This window comes from Oncorhynchus nerka, linkage group LG10, assembly GCF_034236695.1.
Source record: "Oncorhynchus nerka isolate Pitt River linkage group LG10, Oner_Uvic_2.0, whole genome shotgun sequence".
In the NCBI taxonomy this organism is placed as follows: domain Eukaryota; kingdom Metazoa; phylum Chordata; class Actinopteri; order Salmoniformes; family Salmonidae; genus Oncorhynchus; species Oncorhynchus nerka.
The window spans coordinates 73,194,410-73,217,812 of NC_088405.1; the positions used below are offsets into that span (position 1 = coordinate 73,194,410).

Below are 23,403 nucleotides of genomic sequence, written 5' to 3' on the forward strand. Positions count from 1 at the left end.
TACTGTTCCATCGATGTGGATAGGGGGGTGTTCCCTCTGCTGTTTCCTGAAGTCCACAATCATCTCCTTAGTTTTGTTGACGTTGAGTGTGAGGTTATTTTCCTGACACCACACTCCGAGGGCCCTCACCTCCTCCCTGTAGGCCGTCTCGTCGTTGTTGGTAATCAAGCCTACCACTGTTGTGTCGTCCGCAAACTTGATGATTGAGTTGGAGGCGTGCGTGGCCACGCAGTCGTGGGTGAACAGGGAGTACAGGAGAGGGCTCAGAACGCACCCTTGTGGGGCCCCAGTGTTGAGGATCAGCGGGGTGGAGATGTTGTTGCCTACCCTCACCACCTGGGGGCGGCCCGTCAGGAAGTCCAGTACCCAGTTGCACAGGGCGGGGTCGAGACCCAGGGTCTCGAGCTTGATGACGAGCTTGGAGGGCACTATGGTGTTAAATGCCGAGCTGTAGTCGATGAACAGCATTCTCACATAGGTCTTCCTCTTGTCCAGATGGGTTAGGGCAGTGTGCAGTGTGGTTGAGATTGCATCGTCTGTGGACCCATTTGGGCGGTAAGCAAATTGGAGTGGGTCTAGGGTGTCCGGTAGGGTGGAGGTGATATGGTCCTTGACTAGTCTCTCAAAGCACTTCATGATGACGGAAGTGAGTGCTATGGGGCGGTAGTCATTTAGCTCAGTTACCTTAGCTTTCTTGGGAACAGGAACAATGGTGGCCCTCTTGAAGCATGTGGGAACAACAGACTGGGATAGGGATTGATTCAATATGTCCGTAAACACACCAGCCAGCTGGTCTGCGCATGCTCTGAGGACGAGTCTGGGCCTGCAGCCTTGCGAGGGTTGTCTGTCATAGTTGAAGTGTACCTATGATGAAAATTACAGGCCTCTCTCATCTTTTTAAGTGGGAGGACTTGCACAATTGGTGGCTGACTAAATACTTTTTTTGCCCCACTGTATGCATGCATGCATGTCAATAACAAAATATAGAGGCGTACAGAGGCCCATTATCAGCAACCATCACTCCTGTGTTCCAATGGCACGGTGTGTTAGCTAATCCAAGTTTATCATTTTAAGGACTAATTGATCATTAGAAAACCAGGTAGAAAACTCTTGGCAATTTCTCGCATGGAATAGGCTTCATTAAACAGAACAAGAATAGATTGACGATTTTCAGAAGAAAGGTCTTTGTTTCTGGCCATTTTGAGCCTGTAATTTAACCCGCAAATGCTGATGTCCCAGATACTCAACTAGTCTAAAGAAGGCCAGTTTTATTGCTTCTTTAACCAGAACAGTTTTCAGATCAATTAGCCTTTTAAAATTATAAACTTGGATTAGCTAACAACGTGTCAATTGGAAACAGGAGTGACTTTTGCTGATAATGGGCCTCTGTTTATGGAATATCTACAAAGGCGTACAATCTGCCGTTTCCAGCTACAATAGTCATTTACAAAATGAACAATGTATTTCGGATCAATTTGATGTTATTTTAAATGGACACATTTTTTTTGCTTTTCTTTCAAAAACAAGAACATTTCAAAGTGACCCCAAACTTTTGAACGGTGTATGTGTATGTATATATATATATATATATATATATATATATATATGAGTGAGTGAGTGAGTGAGTGAGTGACGTGTATAGGGAAAAAGGAGAATCTGGCTGTACCTATGTAGTACTTCATCTCCGTGTCATGTTTGTTCATGAGCTCGAGGAGCCGCACTTCAATCTGGGCTTGATTAAGAAAAGCCTTCTTGTTCTTGATGATCTTAATTGCCACCCACTCCTGCTCTGCACGGTCATATGCCTTTACAACCTGGAGAGAGGCAAGGCCAAACACAAACCATGTAAAAAAACAATGAGCCCGGCAGGAACACATGCACTAAACAGGGGGGTGGGGCTCTGATTTATTACAGCCTCTTCAGGCGCGCGCACGCACACACAGACACACGCTCTCTACACGCTAGCTCTCTGCTCTCCTGCGTGTACAGCACACACTTCTGCGCACACACACACACATCTGTCCCATTCATACTTTCCTTGTCAATTCCTTAGCTTATAGCCTACTTTCAGAAATCCCAAGGTAGGCCTAGTTGTTTTTAAAATAAGTTTTAAGGAAAGGATATTTGCTTGTCTGTCATACGCTGCTGGCTTTGACTGACAGGTGCTTTTCCTTGGTGAGTGAGTACGCTGATTCTCTATATGCATATGTTCATGCAGAAAGTTTTTCAAAGTAGCCTGTCTGGACTACATCTCTTTAATAAGACTCAAACGCTTGTAAAAGGCCTATTGTCAGTAGCTTAGGCTACATTACTTCTCATTACGGCTTCCTTTCTTTGAAGAACATATGCCAATGCCATCGAATGACCACAGCAGCAGGGTTTGTGGCAGTATGTGAATAATTTGGGGAAAGTGGGAGAAACCCCATCGGACTTTGTTTGAATGGTTTTGTGCATCAGAATAGGATCTGTATTTAATTGTTTTTATATGCAGAAAAGCCAACAGAGAAGAACAAGGTAGGCATACATTTTTATTTTGACTCCATTAATGTGTCAACATGGACATGTGACAGATCCTCTTTAACCTGGTACTTACATTTATTTTATTTTATTAATATGTATTAGTAATAACCTGAATAATAATAATGAAAATGGCGTGATAATAACGAAGTGTAATGGCTTGTTTCAAATAGGTTTCATTAAGAAGCATGTCCATGTAAATAAGTGTACAAACAGAATTGTGACTTAACCCCCAGAATGGTTATGTCGGTGACCATGTACATTGGCCTGGCCAATTACCATAACCTCAAATTCCAAGATCTTCACAGTCCTATCAGCGATTCCGCCACAACGTGTGAGCCTCTGGTTAAATGCTCATGTATCATTTTTGAAAACATACATGTCAGGTCAATTTTAAGGACCATGTAAAACTTCTCCCCTGGTGGTTGACAATACATGTATTTCATGTGACTCACTTGTCCAAACGAGCCTTTGCCTATCAAGGAGTCGATCTCGTAGCGGTCCATCCATTTCTCTCCGTTTTTGACGATGTAGTCGTAGTTGTCGTCATCATAGCCGTCGTTGAAGACCTTCCTCTCTTTCTTGTGACTGGAGTCGTCGCCATGGACATGTTGGTGTCTCCGCTTCTTTTTTGCATAGTATACCTGCCAACAAAATGGTGTTGTTACTAGATTACTCACCTCCTATCGGAGCCTGGGAGGTAGTTGCTAAAAGGTAGGCCCTAACCACCACTATGCAGTACAAGCTGAGATTGCATGGGATGTTGTCACTATTCGATTCAAATCTTCAAGTGATCAGTGCAGGCCTGATTTCATCTTATTCAGGCTTAACAGATGTGTTATTTACAAAAATTTGAATTTGAGCAGTGATTAATCCTTCCGTGTATGTTTTGAGCGAGCCCTGGCCTTGAGCGACCAGAGTTCCAGGTACAGGTGTAGTGTGTGGCGGAGGGAGAGTGGTGGAACTTACCTCATTGATGCATTTGTAGGTTTTGATCAGGTCAATAGAGAGCTTCCTCAGGGGAGACGAGGACGGGTCGCGAAAGCAGTGTGGCATGCGCCTCTGTAACATGACAACATCAGGGGTCACCTTAAAACACAGACGCACCAAACACAGAGAACATCACCGTTTCAGAAACACACACTCACCTGCATCTGTTGTTTATGTGGCAAATGTTGCTATGCATGACATTATTTAAAAGGACAGAACAGTGTCCCACAGGGATCGATTATTGGTTTGGTTCGTTTTACTATTTACATGAGCAAAATTGGTTTATAAAAAATTAAATGCACTTGTATGCAGATGACTGTGGTGCATGCCATTACCCCCACAGCTGACCAGGCTCTGTATTTCCCTGCAGAAAGCCTTTCTTGAACTGAAATAGGTACTTAATGCAGGTAAAACCAAGTATAGGTTATTTTTCCAAATCAGGTAAAAATGTATCCGACTCATGCGTACTTTGGATGGTGCCCTTATTGTTGTATCGCCACTTATAAATATTTGGTCATCTGGATTGACAAAAAGCTATCTTTCAAAAATAATGTTGATGGGGTAGTTTAGAAACAGGCACAGTCTTCTGTTAAAGGGAAAAAATGGCCCTGTAGCACTCACTTCTGTCATCATGAAGTGATTTGAGAGGCTAGTTAAGAATCATATCACCTCTATCTTACCAGAAACCCTAGACCCACTACAATTTGCATAACACCCTAACAGATCCACAGATTACGCAATCTCCATTGCACTACACACTGCCCTATCCCACCTGGACAAGAGGAATACCTATGTAAGAATGCTGCTCAGCCTTCAACGCCATAGTGCCCGCCAAGCTCATCAATAAACTTGGGTCTGAACCCCAACCTTTGCAACTGGGTCCTGGATTTCCCGACGGGCCGACGCCTGGTGGTGAAGTTAAGCTACAACACTTGCGCTACACTGATCCGCAACAGGGGGGTGGCCCAACATCTGTGCCTGCTTAGCCCCCTCCTGTACTCCCATGACTTTGTGGCCACACACGTCTCCAACTCAATCAACAGTGGTAGGACTGATTACCAACAACGAAACAGGCTACAGGTTGGAGGTGAGGGCCCTGGCGAAGTGGTACCAGGAAAATAAATTCTCCCTCAACAAAATGAAGGAGCTAATCGTGGACTTCAGAAGAAAGCAGAGGGAGCACGCCCCCATCCACATCAGCGAGACGGCAGTGGAGAGGGAGGAAAGCTTCCAAGTTCCTCGGCATCACTGACATCATAATGGATCAAAACTTTCACCTGGTCAGTCTTGGTCATGGAAAGAGCAGGTGTTCTTAATGTTTTGTACACTGTGTTCATATACATTTATATTCCGTACTCAGGTATTACGGCACTGACTCTGCTTAAATAAAGGAGAATTTGATGAGGGCCTGATATCAGAAAAACACACAGGGGCAGCAGCCACTGAAGTCATGGGCGTGTTTGACAGCACCCTGCAGATTATTTTGGTAATAGCCATGACTGTTGTCAGTAATAAAATCAAGTGAGAAATGACCCTGTTTATTGTTAGTCCACTGTCCTGGACACGCAGGCCATAATGTTGCCTGTACAGTAAGAATAACCCGTGTTCACGGCGGGTCAGGATATATTTTTAAGTGCCTTTTACTAGGAAAGGCGGACAGCAAGCAGTGTTGTGTAAAGGAAGCCACAGGCCGCAGGGCTTGGGGTTAGCACCACTTTGTGTGCGAGTGTGTTTTGGTGTATGCGTAAGGTTTTGTGTGTGTATTTGTATCAATGTATGTATGAGTGTACTGTATATGGTGTGTGTAGCTGTACCTAGCATACCTGGCTGGCAATAGACTGCTGCGCCTGCCCGCTGTGGGGCAGAGCCGGCACAGACGGGTCAGTAGTCTGTTGGTGTTGCTCACTGTACTGCTGGTGCAAATGGGGAATGGGAGCAGCCATCAGAAGCCCAGAAGCGTGGAACGAAAACAAGGGAGCAAGCTGGACAGATGAAGGTTTGCATGCTGAAGTCTCTTCTCCTGAAAAAGAGGGACATGTTAGCTTCTGATCAACACACATTCAATAGGTTGTCACAAGGCCCCATTCTCAGTTCTCAGTGTGAACCCTTGCTACTGTGTTCCTTAACATAAATGATACAACTTAAATGATGTAATTGTGGTTTGAAAAAAAATCACTGCGTTTGTATATCAGAGCAAGTCTTAAATTAAGGATTGCATCAGTGATTATTCCATATACCATCAACCACTTCCCATTTAGCTGTAGCAATTTTGGAAGACTGCATCCGACACGTGACCCAAAATGTATACACAAAAACAAGCACCAATGACCTTTCCGACAAGGAAAAAAAAGCTACAAAAAGGACAATGGCAGAGAGATTTGATGTCTGTACACTACTAGAATATTTCATCACATCCCTGCATGATGGCCAAAACTAAAAAAGCATGGCACCAGATTTGAAGTTAATAATTGATTAGGAAAACTATTACAAAAGACCCAAAGCAATAGCTTCAACATTATTAGGGCAGAATAAAATTATTGGGCAGAATAAAAGCACAACGATGTCAAAGGAAAGCATGCCGTGTAATAAACTGAGACATGAAAATCGGTTGGAAAAGTTATTTAACCCCTCAAATAGCCTTCTCTACACCATCATATTCTCACAGAAATGTGCAGTGTAACTCAAATGTTAGATTCTCCCCAAATGATTAAAATACACTTGTTTATAACAAACACTTCTTTAGCACTATGACATACAGTAGGCCTTAAAGTAACTCAACTACAGAAGCTGATCAAAGAAAAGCAGATGAAAAGTGCTCCAGGGGGAAAAGGTACAAATTCAATCCCAAATAGCTAGCTGACCATTGCATTTAAAAATGTCAATGAACTTTGAATGAATGAGGACACATTTTGGGCCTTCTACGAAACCATGACCCTCGGCTGGACTCATGGCCTATGACATCTATGAAGGAAACTTAATATTCCAGGGAATATTCTAAAGTGGTGTGCTCAGCAATAGTTAAGCAATAACAAATGAGAACCCAGGAATTATTGTGTGAATAACTATGGGCTGTTTGAAGGCCTTATTGCTTCTATAAAACGCTTGCCAACATATTACAAATGTTATTATATTGAGTAAATGAATTGTATTCTACCACCATATAATATAGCACGGGCAAAAGCCAGTTGTTAGTTCTGAGAATCTGAAGTTGCTAGCAAAACGGGCTGGTCGTTCATTCTATTTGCAATAGTTGCCATGCTAAAATCATTGGCATGTAGCTATGCAGGCTAGCTACACAACATGACCAAAAGTATGTAGACACCTGCTCGTCGAGCAACTCATTCCAAAATCATGGGCATTAATATGGAGTTGGTCCCACCATTGCTACAATAACAGCCTCCACTCCTCTGGGAAGGCTTTCCACTAGATGTTAGAACATTTCTGCAAGGACTTGCTTCCATTCAGACACAAGAACAAGATTAGTGAGGTCAGGCACTGATGTTGGACAATTTATCCCAAAGGTGTTTGATGTAGTTTAGGTCATGGCTCTGTGAAGGCTAGTCAAGTTATTCCACACCGATATCAACAAACCATTTCTGTATGGACCTCGCCATGTGCATGGGGGCATTGTCATGCGAAAACAGGAAAGGGCCTTCCCCAAACTGTTACCACAACTTTGGAAGCGCAGAATTGTGTAGAATGTCATTGTGTGCTATAGCATTGATTTCCCTTCACTGGAACTAAGGGGCTAGCCCGAAGCATGAAAAACAACCCCAGGCCATTATTCCTCCTCCACTAAACTTTACAGTTGGCACTATGCATTGGGTCAGGTAGCGTTCTCCTGGCATCCACCAAACCCAGATTGGTCCATCGGACTGCCAGATGGTGAAGCGTGATTCATCACTCCAGGGAGAAAACGTTTCCACTGCTCCAGAGTCCAATGGCGTTGAGCTTTACGTCACTCCAGCCGATGCTTGGCATTGTGCACGTGGTGATCTTATGCTTCTGTGTGGCTGTTCATCAATGGAAACCCATTTCATGAAGCTCACAACGAACAGTTCTTGGGCTGACGTTGCTTCCAGAGGCAGTTTGGAACTCGGTAGTGAGTGTTGCAACCGAGGACAGACAATTTTACGCGCCAGGCGATTCAGGGTATCATTCTGTGAGCTTGTGTGGCCTACCACTTCGCGGCTGAGCCGTTGTTGCTCCTAGACATATCCACTTCACAATAACAGCAGTTACAGTTGACCGAGGCAACTCTAGAAGGGCAGAAATTTGACAAACTGACTTGTTGGAAAGGTGGCATCCTATGACGGTGCCACGGTGTGGCTAAAATAGCCGAATCCACAAATTTGAAGGGGTGTCCACATTCTTTTGTATATTTCATGTACTTATCCTTTGCTAGCAAGCCAACTAAAGTGAACACAATCACATCAAGCAGCTAAAATGACAGCAAACTGTGCACTTTCATTTGTTTTACCTTTGTTTATACTGCCATTTCTTTGGATAAATACACATGATAAGGATCTTGATAAATGAATTTGCTTGGCTCAGAGACGCTGTCAGTCTCGTCACGTTCATATGCACTTCTGGGCTTGGTGGGCCAAGATATAAATCGGAGTTTGGGGCCGCGGGCCAAACAAATAAAGTATCTATTTAGAAATTTGAAAGGTAAGCAATAGCTTTTTCAGTAAGCAGTCATAAAAATCACACTTAAAACAATCAAATTGTAGCCATATAACTTCACACCTAAAAACACATTTTATAGACAGCAATAGTAACGTCTTTTTGTGGGCATAAATGCTGAAAATACGGTCTGTGTAAGTCTGGTAAACACAGGCTTAGGAGATCTTAAGTTTTGTTCTGAGATCATCTTCATCCGCTAAGCAGTCCTTCTCAAATAGTGGGGCGCGCCGCCCTGGGGGGGCTCGGAGCGATGCCAGGGGGGCGCGTGTGACCCCGGGGAACATGCTTTTTTTTGCCGCAGGGAGTAGTTTTTTTTTGTACCGAACAAGAGCACACAGCACAGAGCAGGAGATATGAAGTGCAGATAACAAACCCTTAAGAGACACCATGGAAAAATATTTAACAGGGATGAAAAGAAAGGCGGTGAGAGACGGAGATAGAGACAAACGTAAGTCTCCCGAAAGCTAAGACGAGGAAATATGACGAAGCGTATGTAGCGCTTGGCTTCACGGTGACTACGGTGGGAGACGAGGAAAGACCGGTATGTTTACTGTGTCTAAAAATATTGGCAGCGGACAGCATGAAGCCAAATAAATTAAGGCGTCACATAAAGACATTACACCCCAATCACTCTGATAAGCCGCTTGAGTTTTTTCAGCGAAAACGTGCCGAATATTGCCAACAATCGTTCCGCTTTGTGAATGCTACTTCAGTAAACCAGTGAGCACTGTTAGCATCATATGTGGCGTACCAAATTGCTCAGTGCAACAAAAAAAAACACTCCATAGCAGAGGAGCTGATACTGCCTGCAGCATTAGACATGGTCTCTGTCATGCTGGATGACGCAAGTGCTGCAAAAATAAAAACTATCCCTCTGTCAATTTTATAAAGACCAGACCACTAAAAACAAGTATTCTCTGCTATCTGTGAGGAGATGGGAACTGAACATCAAGCTGTGCTGTGTCACAGTGAAGCAAGGTGGCTGTCATGAGGAAAAGTCTTGTCCCGAGTTTGAGCTCAGAGAGCAGATAAGAATGTTTTCGGTGCAGGAGCACAAGTATGACCTCGCAGAATTTTTTTGTGATGAGAACTTCCTGGCAAAACTGGCCTACCTGAGTGACATATTTGGAAAGCTAAATTAAATAAATCTACAGCTTCAAGGGAAAGATAAACACCTCCCTCGGGTCACAGACATCAGCTCTTTCACTCGAAAGCTTGCAATGTGGGGCAGGCGACTTGATGAAGGAGAACCTGCATGAATTTGTTGACACTATTGACTGTGATGCCACCTCAGTGATTCCATATATTAAGGAGCATATTTCATCACTGATGGGATTCTTTAAAAAGTACTTCCCTGAAAACAGTTCCCAATATGACTGGGTGAGAGATCCTTTCAATGCACCAGCTCCAACTGGTTTCAGCTCTGCAGAGGAGGACCAGTTCATTGATATGACGTCTGACTTCACATTGTGATGTGAACCTCAGTCACAGACACTGAGTGAATTCTGGCTGAGTGTAGAGAGGCAGTATCCACTCTTAGGGCAGAGGGCCATTCTTCTTCCTTTTGCAACATCTTATCTTTGTGAGACTGGCTTCACTGCTGTTGCTGCACTGAAGACCAAGTACAGGTCCCAGCTAAATGTTTACTTCTTCCTGGGGGGGTAACAGAAAATAATTGAGAAGCACTGTGTAATAATTTATTTTAAATCTAAGCACATGAAAGGCTTCATAAGTTATAAAAGGTCATGTTAATTGACTGACATCTCATAGAACATATAAGATCTAATAAGCCTGTAACCTCAGATCTTATTTTCAGCATTTATACCAAAACCTATTCTTTCCCCATTACATTTTCCCTATATGAATTGCTGAACGAACCAGAGGTAACTCATTTATGGTTTCTAGGACTACAAGCTGGCGAGCTCTATATGCATAAGGATAATAACTTTAATATGTCATTTTAAATTACTTGAATATGGGAAAGGTGTAACAATTTGTATATGCAGCAGTAAGTCATTGTAATGCATTAGCAAGGTATTGGACAGTTCAGGAAAATATCAGGGAAGCTCATTAGGGGCCCTAGGCCAGATTTGGTTGGCCCTGGTTTAGGCAAACCAAATACTAGCCTAGTAGCATGGGGAAATGACTGGCTGGGCTGTGGGATATTGATCAATCTAATAGAACTGTTAACAGGCATTTACTGGAAAATGTGAGGATTGTGGTGCTATAACTTCCCGCTATCAACCAATTAGCATCCAGGATGCAAACAACCCATTTTATAATCCAAAATAGCTTTTGAAATGAAATCCTAGCATACCCAGACACCACACAAACTACAAATCACAATCAATGGCCCCTAGTTGCTTTGTAAAGATGAACTGTGACGTTCTTTGTCCTTTTGCACAGAGAGTTGCTCCTTGGCCAGTGGCATGCAGGGTGAAATCAGATCACAAAAAAGCAGCAGCACCTGTCAGCGTCTAAAGTGTCCTACAGCGCAGCGCGACTCGGAGTCTGCTCACCCTCAGATCAGGTTTCATCCCAAACAGTACAAACCCAGAGGACACAGCCCACAGTCATGCTTTTGTCACACGGATGCTCTTGATAAGATTCCAGATGGTCTCTCAATTAGCTGGCGAGATTTGCCAGTAAAAGTAAATGGAATGATCAGCAGTCAGTTACACAACAAAATAAAACATTATAAGGCACATGTAGCGAGTTCTGTGCATGAAGCTAATTTTTTTTGTCAGGGTAACTGAAGGTGCGGAGGTATCTTTGATCATGCTTGGTGAAATCAAAAGACGAGAGGGGAGCTGTGGAGGCTCTCATTGAGTGTACCCTCTCAGGGTTGTCTGCTGGCTAGTGACTCAGCATCATGATGGGAGCATCAGCCAAAATCAGGCCTGCCTCCCTACCGTTTACCTACCATTCCACCACCTCACACTGAGAAACCACTGCGTCAATCGCACACACAACTCATTCCCAAATACTGCTCTGGCAGCATAGTCGAGAGAGCGAGACAAAACAATGCTATATTCCCTTAAATCCCTGGGTAACATCATCTTTCAACGCATCACTCTGGATTATATATTTCTAATCCCTGCTGCTGCAATTACTATTCAGTTTCCCCATTGCTGTAGTGAAGGAAATTAAAGCACTGCAAAAAAACTCTAAATGATAGACTGAAGCAACGTTTAAAAAAGCAGATTTAACAGTCATGCTTTTATCAAGTATATGCTTTCTGACTAGTGACTACACCTCACTGAATCAAGAAGCTATTCCAAAAGAATAATGATTGGCGTGAACGTTGCATCAAATTACCCCAACCACACAAATTCTATAATTGAACTCTTCAATCAATGACCATGTTAGGGTCAAATTTGACTAACAGTATATTCAAATTTTTGGACAATAACAATATTGGCCATTTAGCAACAAAATAATGTTGAGTTCAAGACATTACTTTTCGCATTGATAGTTTGAAAGCAACAGTGGCATTTACTACAAAAACAGGCAGCTAGCATCTATGCTAATTGTTAGCATTTTTGTATTCAAGAGAATGCATGCCTACTAATATGCACAGATGGTCATGTTAAGGTTAAAATCCTTTTCACAGCTCCATCCTTGTAATATCCCCAAAATGTTAAACTTTGTGTGTGACATGGGCAGGCACAATGCACGAAAATGCTGTAATACCTACAAAACTTCCAGTGGAATCTCTCAAAATTATAGATATTACGTAGACTAAACAGCACAAGGTAATCACGAACTTCAGTAATCCAAACTCATTTTGACTAACTGCTGAATGTGCACATAAAATCTGTTTGATCAATCAACAACAGCCTGAGAGTGATTTTGAAAAATGTTAATAATAAATTAGTGAAATGTTTTACCATTTATTCCAGATACCAACCAAGATTGAGGGTCCACAATACTTGGAGGGGCTGGCACAATATGGTATGCCAGATGAATGCTGGGCCCTCATACCATCATGGTCACCTAATCACCCCCAGCATACAATTGGCTCAAATCCCCCCCCTGTAACTATTCCCCAGGGCGTTGATGTAAATGACAATGTCTTCTCTCTTCTCAGTCAACTTATTTGGTAAAATAAGGGTTAAAAAATAAAATAATAATGAAAAAAAATATTTGGCTGTTAGTTTAAGATCTATAGATTTTTTACAAATCTCTTTAACATCTAAAAATACTTAAGTGATTAGTCTTCAATAACTAATTAGGCTAGCCAAAAGGAAAATAAATATATCCCATAGAAGATGGACAACTTGCTAACAATTCAATATTCACAGTGGTTCCCCTATATGCATTTAGCAACATTTTAAAATCATGGCAGCCACTGACTAAGGACCATAGCTTTAAAAAAAATCTTGAGTTGAAGCAAAAATACATTACACACAAATCACAGCAATACATTTTTTTTATATGATCAAAAGGCACCAAAGAAATATTTAACCAATTCGGTCATTTATTCACAGGTTACTTTTAGGAGAATTCTGTGGTTTGGCACATTCTCCAAAATAATATTGGTGCTTTTGACTAAGCACACTTGATCAACTGTCTACTAAAATCATTCACACATATTAGATTTATACTGTCTGATCACATGTAAATACATGTATAATATTTTTTTTTTTTAAAGGCATGTACACATGCATCTGGCAATCAAAAATGACAACTTGTGTAAATTATCCACACACCAAAAAATCCCACTTGCAGATTATCTATGGTCGTATTTACACAACATATTCTAAACGGGCAATTCCTAACTGCATTATTTTAAAATGGAATAAGGTGAATAAGTAGTAGTAGCTAAAATAGACATTCCAGTTGCATCAGTTGTTTTACTTGACGGATTCAACCAAGCAGTGAAAACAAGGCTATAGCCCTGTAATCAAATCTTCTCAGTTCTATTTTGAAATCTCAGTCTGCCCACAGTGAATGGGAATTCTGCAGATCATTAAGTACTCATTTATCAACATCTTTCATTAGACAACACAACGTAGCAGAATCACAGAGTAACCACCCTTTTGAAACCCAGCAACAGTACCTAATTAGCATAGCCTACCACCAGGAAGAATGTGCGATTGGCATGTGCTATCTCTGGCTTGCCAAATCAGAAGACAGTATGCAAATAACCTACATTTGTTGCCAGGGCAGAGCTCCATTCTATTGTCCAATAGGAAAACAAGTAATGAAAAATAAATTAAATTTCACTTTGTCACATTTCCATGCTGTTTTTAACACATTATTTGCTGAACGAAATGTATGCAGTATATTAAAACCTGGAGCCAGTATCTGCAAGAACAGAGCTCTAACAAACTTCCAGCCTAAGATAAGGGAGTGGAGCCTAATACCACAACTGTGATGGGAAAGAATGACATTCTTTTTGCTTATTTTCTGATATAATGAATTTGGTAATTAGAATCAAATTATATTTAGAGAAAAAAATCTAGAGTTGATACCAGACCACAATGTAGGCTATTTCCTTTGGACAATATATCATGAAAAATGTTTTTAAATAATACAATAGAAGTTCATTTGAGGAGTACACATTTGAAATTATTTCCTATTAACTTTTAGTTAAGGCTATTGTTCTTTTTAATAGAGGGGAGCATTTTGGACTGCGCCAATACAATCTCTGCAAAAGTCATATCAGCTTTTTAATGCACAATTTAACACGCATGAGTATGCGGTTGGGAAATCCAACCAGGCTGAGACAGCAAATTTACAATTGCCTTTACAGTAAACTGGAACGCCAATTTCTCCTTGACAGGCAGGTGTACTCTCGCAACAACAAAAAATAAGAAAAGGTGAGGCCATGTCTTTTCCCTCAAAACTGTGCCGAAGATCAGTGGCAACTAAAGTGGAGTTGACTAACAGTCCCCCAGAGGTCAATTGAAACTATAGCTACATCAGTTTTAATTGATTCATAAATCACAGGAGGAGGTATCATAATTACACAAATGACAGCCTTAAGACTCAAACCTGGTCAAGTATGGGTAGCCACAGCCCAATATGGCGATGGGAGAAAGGGTGTGTCAAAAGGAGTGTTGGTGTATGGAACACAAATAAGCTAATTGGGCAGATTTGATGCCACTCAAGACCGATTTTGTTTGACTGATTGGGCTGCACGAGACATAAGAGACATGCTGTATTGACATAACTGCCGAACTGCTTTCTACTGGCTATTCAAATCAAATTGTATTGGTCACACACGTTTAGCAGACTTTATTGTGGGTGTAGGGAAATGCTTGTGTTTCTAGCTCCAACAGTGCAGCAACATCTAACAATTTCGTAACAATACACATAAATCTAAAAGTAAAGGAATTATATATAAACATTCTGATGAGCAATGTCAGAGCGACATGGACTAAAATACAGTAAAATAGAATACAGTATATAGATATACGAGATGGTTACATATTTTGTATAACTCATTACTAAAGTGACTAGTGTTCCATGTGGCCAGTGATTTCAAGACTATGTATATGGGGCAGCAGCCTCTAAGGTGCTAGCGATGGCAAGTTTAAAGGTCGTGTCAGCGGCGGTAGCTAATGTGGAAATTTTTTCCCCTCCCATTATTTTATTTAAAGTAGCAGAACAGCCTGCACAATAAATACATACTGAAAACCATCCCTATCCAAGATGGCGTAGCAGTTCAGATGTCTTCAACTTGTTGTGTCTGTGTATAAATAGATTTCTTTCCTTAGTATATATTCCGTAGATATTTTTTTCTATTTTAACCCCAGTTTCAACATACTCTCCTGGAACCCGCCTCACCCAATGTGGTATGGATATGCTATTTTCTATACTTTAGAACCCCCAACAGAAGCTAACCAGCTAACTAGTTACTAGCTAACAGTCAGTTAGCCATGGCTAGCGGTCATCAGCTAACCTTAGCCTGGTCAACTCCTGCCAGTCTGCACAGCACAGGGTAGCCTAGTGGTTAGAGCGTTGTACTAGTAACCGGAGGGTTGCAAGTTCAAATCCCTGAGCTGACAAGGTACAAATCTGTCATTCTGCCCCTGAACAGGCAGTTAACCCACTGTTCCTAGGCAGTCATTGAAAATAAGAATTTGTTCTTACCTGAATTGCCTAGTAAAATAAAGGTAAAATAAAATAAAAAACCCAGAGCTTACCGGACTGCTCTTTCTCCACATCTCCCGTTTCTTACCCAAAGCTTTGAACCCTTTCACCTGAATCATCGCTGCTATCCGAGTGGCTTCCCCCTGGCTAACGTCTCTGTCCTGAAGCAAGCACCAGTGAGCCAGAAAATAGCTTTGTGCTAGGCCCATCCCCCGGCTAGCTGAAGAGGTCCATCAGCCACTCCTTGGGCTACAATACATATTTTGCCAATTGGCCTGGACCCCTTTTACTGCCGACACAGAGCCCCGCCGATTCCACCACGACTGGTCTACCGACGTAACCCGCCCAAGGGTGTCAACAGGCTCCTCCGTCGCGACGTCCCCTAAAGGCCCATCCGCAGCCCGCTAGCTGTCTAGAGCATATCGGACTGCTAGCTGAAGAGGACCATCAGCCAATTTCTTGGGCTACAATACCTATTTTGCCAATTTCCCTGGACCCTTTTACTATGCACTTGTCGGCCTCGCGGTAATGTTCCAAAACAGTCTGGGACAGTTGTGGGATGCGATAGATTCCAAATACATACAACCACAAGCATAAAAAAAACATAATGCAATGTGGCTGACGCAACAGATCAGAACGTTTAGCTTAACATTTTGATAAACTATTAGGCTAGTTCTTCACATTATAAGAGCAGGAATGCACACATGGTAGTAGGCTATAAGCGTGAATCTTCCATTAGAGGAAAATCCCATTATCAAAAGTGACCGCAAATGCAATTATGCATTCTTCATTATAAAAGGTGTATTTTTATGGTGAAAATGTTCTTCCCCAAACTTGAAACTCGCTCGCTGCTTACACACACACACGTTAGGCTCTACACTGGTTGTAAAGCGGAATAATGTACTTAATTTTAAGAAGTTATTTGGCCACTTTAGTTGTGATATAAACCTTATTTAAAAAACATAAGCCTATGGGCTAGGCTACATGAGTGTGTGACTATGATTCGAATGAGTTTCAAATATACTTTATGCTGGGCATCATTTACAAGTGATACTATATAATTCACAAGTGATAGGCTAATATTGTCACCCATCAGAATATTCTTGATATAATCTTGTCTTTACATATACTCAATAATACATGATTTAGAATGGACCATTATTCTGCACCTGTATCAAAACAGGGGCAGCGGAGGAAAAAATGCATGTCATCTATGCACTTAACTTCTTGCGTCGAGCAATCCCGTATCCGGGAGCGTAATCATAGCCTCAAGCTCATTACCATAACGCAACGTTAACTATTCATGAAAATCGCAAATGAAATGAAATAAATATATTGGCTCACAAGCTTAGCCAACACTGTCATCTCAGATTTTCAAAATATGCTTTTCAACCATAGCTACACAAGCATTTGTGTAAGAGTATTGATAGCTAGCATAGCATTAAGCCTAGCATTCAGCAGGCAACATTTTCACAAAAACAAGAAAAGCATTCAAATAAAATAATTTACCTTTGAAGAACTTCGGATGTTTTCAATGAGGAGACTCAGATAGCAAATGTTCAGTTTTTCCAAAAAGATTATTTGTGTAGGAGAAATCGCTCCGTTTTGTTCATCACGTTTGGCTAAGAAAACCCCCCGAAAATTCAGTCAATACAACGCCAAACTTTTTTCCAAATGAACTCCATAATATCGACAGAAACATGGCAAACGTTGTTTAGAATCAATCCTCAAGGTGTTTTTCACATATCTATTCGATGATAAATCATTCGTGGCAGTTGGGTTTCTCCTCTGAAGCAAATGGAAAAATGCACGCAACTGGAGATTACGCAATAATTTCGATGGAGGACACCAAGCGGGCACCTGGTAAATGTAGTCTCTTATGGTCAAATCTTCCAATGATATGCCTATAAATACGTCACAATGCTGCAGACACCTTGGGGAAACGACAGAAAGTGTAGGCTCATTCCTGGTGCATTCACAGCCATATAAGGAGACATTGGAACACAGCGCTTTCAAAATCGGGGGCATTTCCTGTTTGAAATTTCATCTTGGTTTCGCCTGTAGCATCAGTTCTGTGGCACTCACAGAAAATATCTTTGCAGTTTTGGAAACGTCAGAGTGTTTTCTTTCCAAAGCTGTCAATTATATGCATAGTCGAGCATCTTTTCGTGACAAAATATTGCGCTTAAAACGGGAACGTTTTTTTATCCAAAAATTAAAAGAGCGCCCCCTATATCGAAGTTAAATAACAAATCGAGGACGCTTTGCCCCATGGTTTATTTTAAATATAAGCAATGTGCCTAACTTTTTATGGCTGCAGGGGCCGTATTGAGTAGCTTGGACGAAAAGGTGCCCATTGTAAACGGACAGCTCCTCAGTCTCAGTTGCTAATATATGCATATTATTATTAGTATTGGATAGAAAACATTAAAGTTTCCAAAACTGTCAAAATATTGTCTGGGAGTATAACAGAACTGATAATGCAGGCGAAACCCTGAGGAAAAATCAAAACAGGAAGTGGCTTCTATTTAGAAAATTCCATGTTCCATAGCCTCCCTTTGCTGGATATGAACCAGATTCCTTTTCCTATCGCTTCCTCAAGGTGTCAACAGTCTTCAGACACAGTTTCAGGCTTTTATTTTGAAAAATGAGAGAGAACGATAACATCGCGTCAAGTGTTCACATGAGTTTCGCTCGTACAACAGAATTTGGACAGCCATCGTTTTCCCCTCTCCTACTGTGAAAGACATTTGTGGTTGATATATTATCGATTATATATTTTAAAACAACCTGAGGATTGATTATAAAAAACATTTGACATGTTTCTGTGGACATTATGGAAACAATTTGGAATTTTCATCTGCGTTGTCGTGACCGCTCTTTCCTGTGGATTTCTGAACATAACGCGACAAACAAGCGGAGGTATTTTGGATCTAAAAATAATCTTTGTGTAACTGGGAGTCTCGTGACTGAAAACATCCGAAGATCAAAGGTAAACGATTAATTTGATTGAATAATTTTGCACGCCCAATTTTTCAGTTTTTGATTTGTTAAAAAAGTTTGAAATATCCAATAAATGTTGTTCCACTTCATGATTGTGTCCCACTTGATTTTTTGATTCTTCACAAAAAAATAGTTTTATATCTTTATGTTTGAAGCCTGAAATGTGGCAAAAGGTCGCAAAGTTCAAGGGGGCCGAATACTTTCGCAAGGCACTGTAAATATTTATAGTAATATTTACTGTATGTAGCGCTATGCTATTCAGCGGTTGTTGATGACACTTATCCCGATATCGGGATTGCAGCCATAACAAGTTAACATTAGGAAAGTTGAGAAATAAATAAATATAGTAGGCCTAGCCTATGGAAGCTGATGGGATCCTCTTTATATTAGAGGCCATAACTCAGCCCTCCCGCAATTGCATAGCCTATAGAAATGTTGAGGTACATGAGCTCTCACGAAGTGTTTGATTAGATTTTGGAATACATTTGCATTGTCAGAGTGATTAGTGACAATGGCCGATACATAAGTTTTCATAACAATCGGAAATCGGTATTTTTGGGCACCGATTTTTTTTATACCTTTATTTAACTAGGCAAGTCAGTTAAGAACACATTCTTATTTTCAATGACGGCGGGTTAACTGCCTTGTTCAGGGGCAGAACGACAGATTTTCACCTTGTCAGCTCGGGGGATCCAATCTTGCAACCTTACAGTTAACTAGTCCAACACTAACCACCTGCCTCTCATTGCACTCCACGAGGAGCCTGCCTGTTACGCGAATGCAGTAAGAAACCAAGGTAAGTTGCTAGCTAGCATTAAACTTACCTTATAAAAAACAATCAATCATAATCACTAGTTATAACTACAAATGGTTGATGATATTACTAGTTTATCTAGCCTGTCCTGCATTGCATATAATCGATGCAACGCTGGGGGATGATTTAACAAAAGCGCATTTGCGGGGAAAAAAGCCCAATCGTTGGACGACTGTACCGAACCATAAACACCACAATGCATTTCTTAAAATCAATACACAGAAGTATACATTTTTAAACCTGCATATTTACCTAAAAGAAATCCAGGTTAGCAGGCAATATTAACCAGGTGAAATTGTTTCATTTCTCTTGCGTTCATTGCACGCAGACTCAGGGTATATGCAACAGTTTGGGCAGCCTGGCTCGTTGCAAACTAATTTGCCAGAATTTTACGTAATTATGATATAACATTGAAGGTTGTGCAATGTAACAAGAATATTTAGACTTAGGGATGCCACCCGTTAGATAAAATACCGAATGGTTCCGTATTTCACTGAAATAATAAACGTTTTGTTTTCGAAATGATACGTTTCCGGATTCGACCATATTAATGACCAAAGGCTCATATTTGTGTGTGTTATTATGTTATAATTAAGTCTATGATTTGATAGAGCAGTCTGACTGAGCGATGTTTTTTTACATGGCACATATTGCACTTTAACTTCTCCAACACTTTGTTTTTGCATTATTTAAACCAAATTGAACATGTTTCATTATTTATTTGAGGCTAAATTGATTTTATTAATGTATTATATTAAGTTAACATAATTTTTTATTCAGTATTGATGTTACAAATACATTATTTTAAAAAATAAAAAAAATATGTATATATATATTTTTTATTAATTAATTAAAAAACATTTATTATTATTTTATTATGATTATTTAAAATCGGCCGATTAATCGGTATGGGCTTTTTTGGTCCTCCAATAATCGGTATCGACGTTGAAAAATCATAATCGGTCGACCTCTATTCTGTAGTGCACTTGATGAGTGAGTTTGCAAAACAAATGCCCATGAGATTGATACAAGTCATCATGATAATTTTGCCAAGTAGGCCTACTTTGTAGTCAACATTTAATAGGAACGTTTTTTTGTGAAAGCCTTTATACATGACTGTTTCCTCATGCTAACTGGCTACACAAAACAATGGCTTATTCCCTTACCGTAGGCTACTTCAGAATGTTTGCAGAAAATATGAATCACTGATGTATTATTAGAAAAGTAGTGAAGTGATTTCAATGACAGTCCACCACAACATACCAGAATCTCCTAATTAGCAAAGGGCAGTCTGTTAAATTCCATTGTGTATTAAAAACACAGTTTGAGATCAGAGGATATTTCTCAAATATTTCTCAATTGGTTTGAATTGGGGATTGAGCTTCATGAGAAAATGTTGAACTCGGTAGAAACCGGAGGTAAGGAGGGCAGGACTTGACATGGGGTCAATTACAGGGCTAAGAGAGGACTTGAGAAAAGTATACAAATATATTTAAAAATAGACATTCGATCAAATAGAGTCATGGAACCTCAACCGATCATGATATGGAGCAAATAAAGGTTAAACCTAGATACATTTTAAAACCATTCCAACATTGCTGCAGCAACATCCGTTTACGTGCACACGTGTGACCTGGGTTGAAGAACCACTCAAACAGACTTGATCTAGCTAATGTTGTAGTCGATAGACTTAAATTATTTATTTTGCTTTACAAGCACTTTGAGATTCTGTCTAATGAAAAGAGCTATAAAGGTTTAATAAATTATATGTGTAAGTGCGCAAGCCATTCTCATTAATGTTCAATGTAATGTTCATAATTGGTTGGTTGTTTAGCAACAACCAACGCAAGTGCAACTATGGGGCAAAACAGACAGGGTTGGCTTATATTGTTGACAAGCCATATTTAGTCTCCAATGTTTTTTTGTTTTTTTTTAAGTTTATAATTACACAATGAGCACTTGGCTCAAATACATACTTACAGTTGTTGGTTAGCTAGCTAGCAAATTTTTAACATTGATATGAAATCCATCAAACCACCTCAAAAACAAGACATGGTATCATGAACAAGATGAAAGAAGCTGAAATGAGCCACTTACGATTCTCTACATGACAGTTTGTCAATCTTGCTAGTAATCTGGCCATCCAGAATAGCAACATGCTGACTTCTGCCCATGGAAGCGCACAAATAGTTTGTGATGTCAGCTAATCTATTTATTACACTCGTGTTATTGAAAATAACTGTTTTTACTTTCACGGATATCACCCATACAGTCAAATATGAAACAGCGTTGAAATTACTGGTAGTAATCTTGGGACACAGATGACCATATAAATCACTTGAGGAGTGTGTGTCTGTGAATGAAGTCAAAGGCAGGGAGAATGTAAATGTTTACTGTAAAGTACACTCAGCATAGAATGGTTCTATAAGTAGAATAGATAGTTAGAGAATGTGTCCCTGAGGTCATTCTGTTTCCAAGAAACGAACCATGCCATGAATGAACCAGAAGCCCTTTTAAATAAAATTAGCCTATAACGTCACAAGATAACTGATTGACCCACAAGTTAAACTTCAAACAAAGGCCAACCTGAGACCATCCATACCATGAGGTGAATTCAAAGAGGTGCTTTGCTCTTGCTGTGCAATACTCTTGTAGCTGTTATATTAGACCTAAGTTACCAAGGAATTAAAGGAATGACTAGGAATGGAAAACGTCATGGTGAACAGGTGCTACTACATAGCAATGATGCTGCTATCAGTTGACAGTTCATCATGGTCTGGCCTGTAAAATATGGGCCTTCTCCAAGACCTTTGAAGAGGAGGAATTTACTGAAGTTATATTCTCCTAAAATCGCCCAATTTCTGAATTAAAAATAAAAGCCATTAAGCGCTCTACAAAAACAAAATAAAACGTATTTGACTCATCAAAAATACCCTAGTACATGCTTTGTACAAATTTAAATGTACAAAGTCATGGGTATGCCTACTTGCATGAGCGCAGAGGTGGGCTACCTCTTCTGAGTTCTCCTCAAATTAGTAACGCGAGGTTTGTTTAGTTTTCCCTACTGAACTTGCTGCTTCAGTCAGTGTATATTTTTGACATCAATTGTGTAATGTTCATTTTGTGATGTGGAACTTCCATTCAACTATTCGTGTCATCTACGAAATTCCTCATTCAATTTCAATTAGTAATAGCCAAGTCAGTGCCTACCAACAATGGCCATTAATACACTTGACTAGGGTCAACGTGTTAGCTAACTATCAAACTTTGCTAGCCAACTCCATTTTTTATATATGTTTTTCTTCTAAAAACTCAACTTCAAAACACTCTCCTGCAACCCACCTCACAAAAAAAAATATGTATATATATTATTCACCTCAAATCTGAAATCCACAACAGAAGTTAGCCAGAAGTTAGCAAGTTCACTGGCTAACGTTAGGAGTCAGCTAACCACGGTTGGCGGTCATCAGCCATCCTTTAGCTCGAAAAGCTATCGGCAGTTTTGCACAACGCGACTCAGACCAGAGCATAAAGGACCTATTTTTTTCAACATAACCCCCGGATTTCCACCACAAGCTCTGGACATTTACACCTGGATCTTGCAGCTAGCGTCGGTCCCGGAGCAAACTTCAATTATTCCGGAGGTAGCCAGCTGAAGAGTTCCATCAGCCACTCCTGGGCTACAATCACCTATCCGGACCCATTTTACTGCTGATGCGGAGCCCCACCAGGCCTTCACGAATGGACTACCGACGTTATCTGCTCGGAGGAGTTATCCAACTGGCCCCTCCGTCGCGACGTAACCTGAACGCCCATCTGCGGCCAGCTAATCGTTAGCGGTCTTATCGGCTGCTATCTGAATAGGTCATCGGAACATTTTCTTGGCCGACTATAACTATTTTGCCAATTGGATTGGTCCCCTCTACCACACAGAACCACACCAATCTACCGACGGAAACGCACGAGGTGGTTAAAAACAGACATCCATCTTCTGCCAGCTTGCTACCGATGGCCCAGCTAGCTGTCTGAATATCCGTGACCCCAACCAACCTCACTACTCACTGGACCCTTATGATCACTTGGCTAAGCATGCCTCTCTTAATGTCAATATGCCTTGTCCATTGCTGTTCTGGTTAGTGTTTATTGGCATATTTCACTGTAGAGCCTCTAGCCCGGCTCATTATACCTTATACAACCTACAGGTTCCACCACCCACACATGCGATGACATCACCTGGTTTCAATGATGTTTATAGAGACAATATCACTCTCATCATCACTCAATGCCTAGGT

General features: G+C 40.7%; 1 protein-coding gene across 3 annotated transcripts in view; it reads right to left on the reverse strand.

Annotated features, from left to right (window-relative positions):
- LOC115105691 (dual specificity tyrosine-phosphorylation-regulated kinase 1A-like) overlaps window positions 1–23,403 on the reverse strand; it is a 37,273-nt gene that overhangs the window by 10,596 nt on the left and 3,274 nt on the right. Inside the window, exons 2-5 of one of the 3 annotated variants that reach the window (XM_065023729.1) lie at window positions 5,331–9,846; window positions 3,487–3,606; window positions 2,973–3,161; window positions 1,667–1,814 (exon numbers count right to left, since the gene is read on the reverse strand). In XM_065023729.1, coding sequence (XP_064879801.1) covers window positions 1,667–1,814; window positions 2,973–3,161; window positions 3,487–3,606; window positions 5,331–5,567 — 694 coding nt within the window. In that variant the 5' untranslated portion in view covers window positions 5,568–9,846. The remainder of the gene's footprint in view (window positions 1–1,666; window positions 1,815–2,972; window positions 3,162–3,486; window positions 3,607–5,330; window positions 9,847–23,403) is intronic. The other 2 variants (XM_029627987.2, XM_065023730.1) reach the window with 2 other exon arrangements.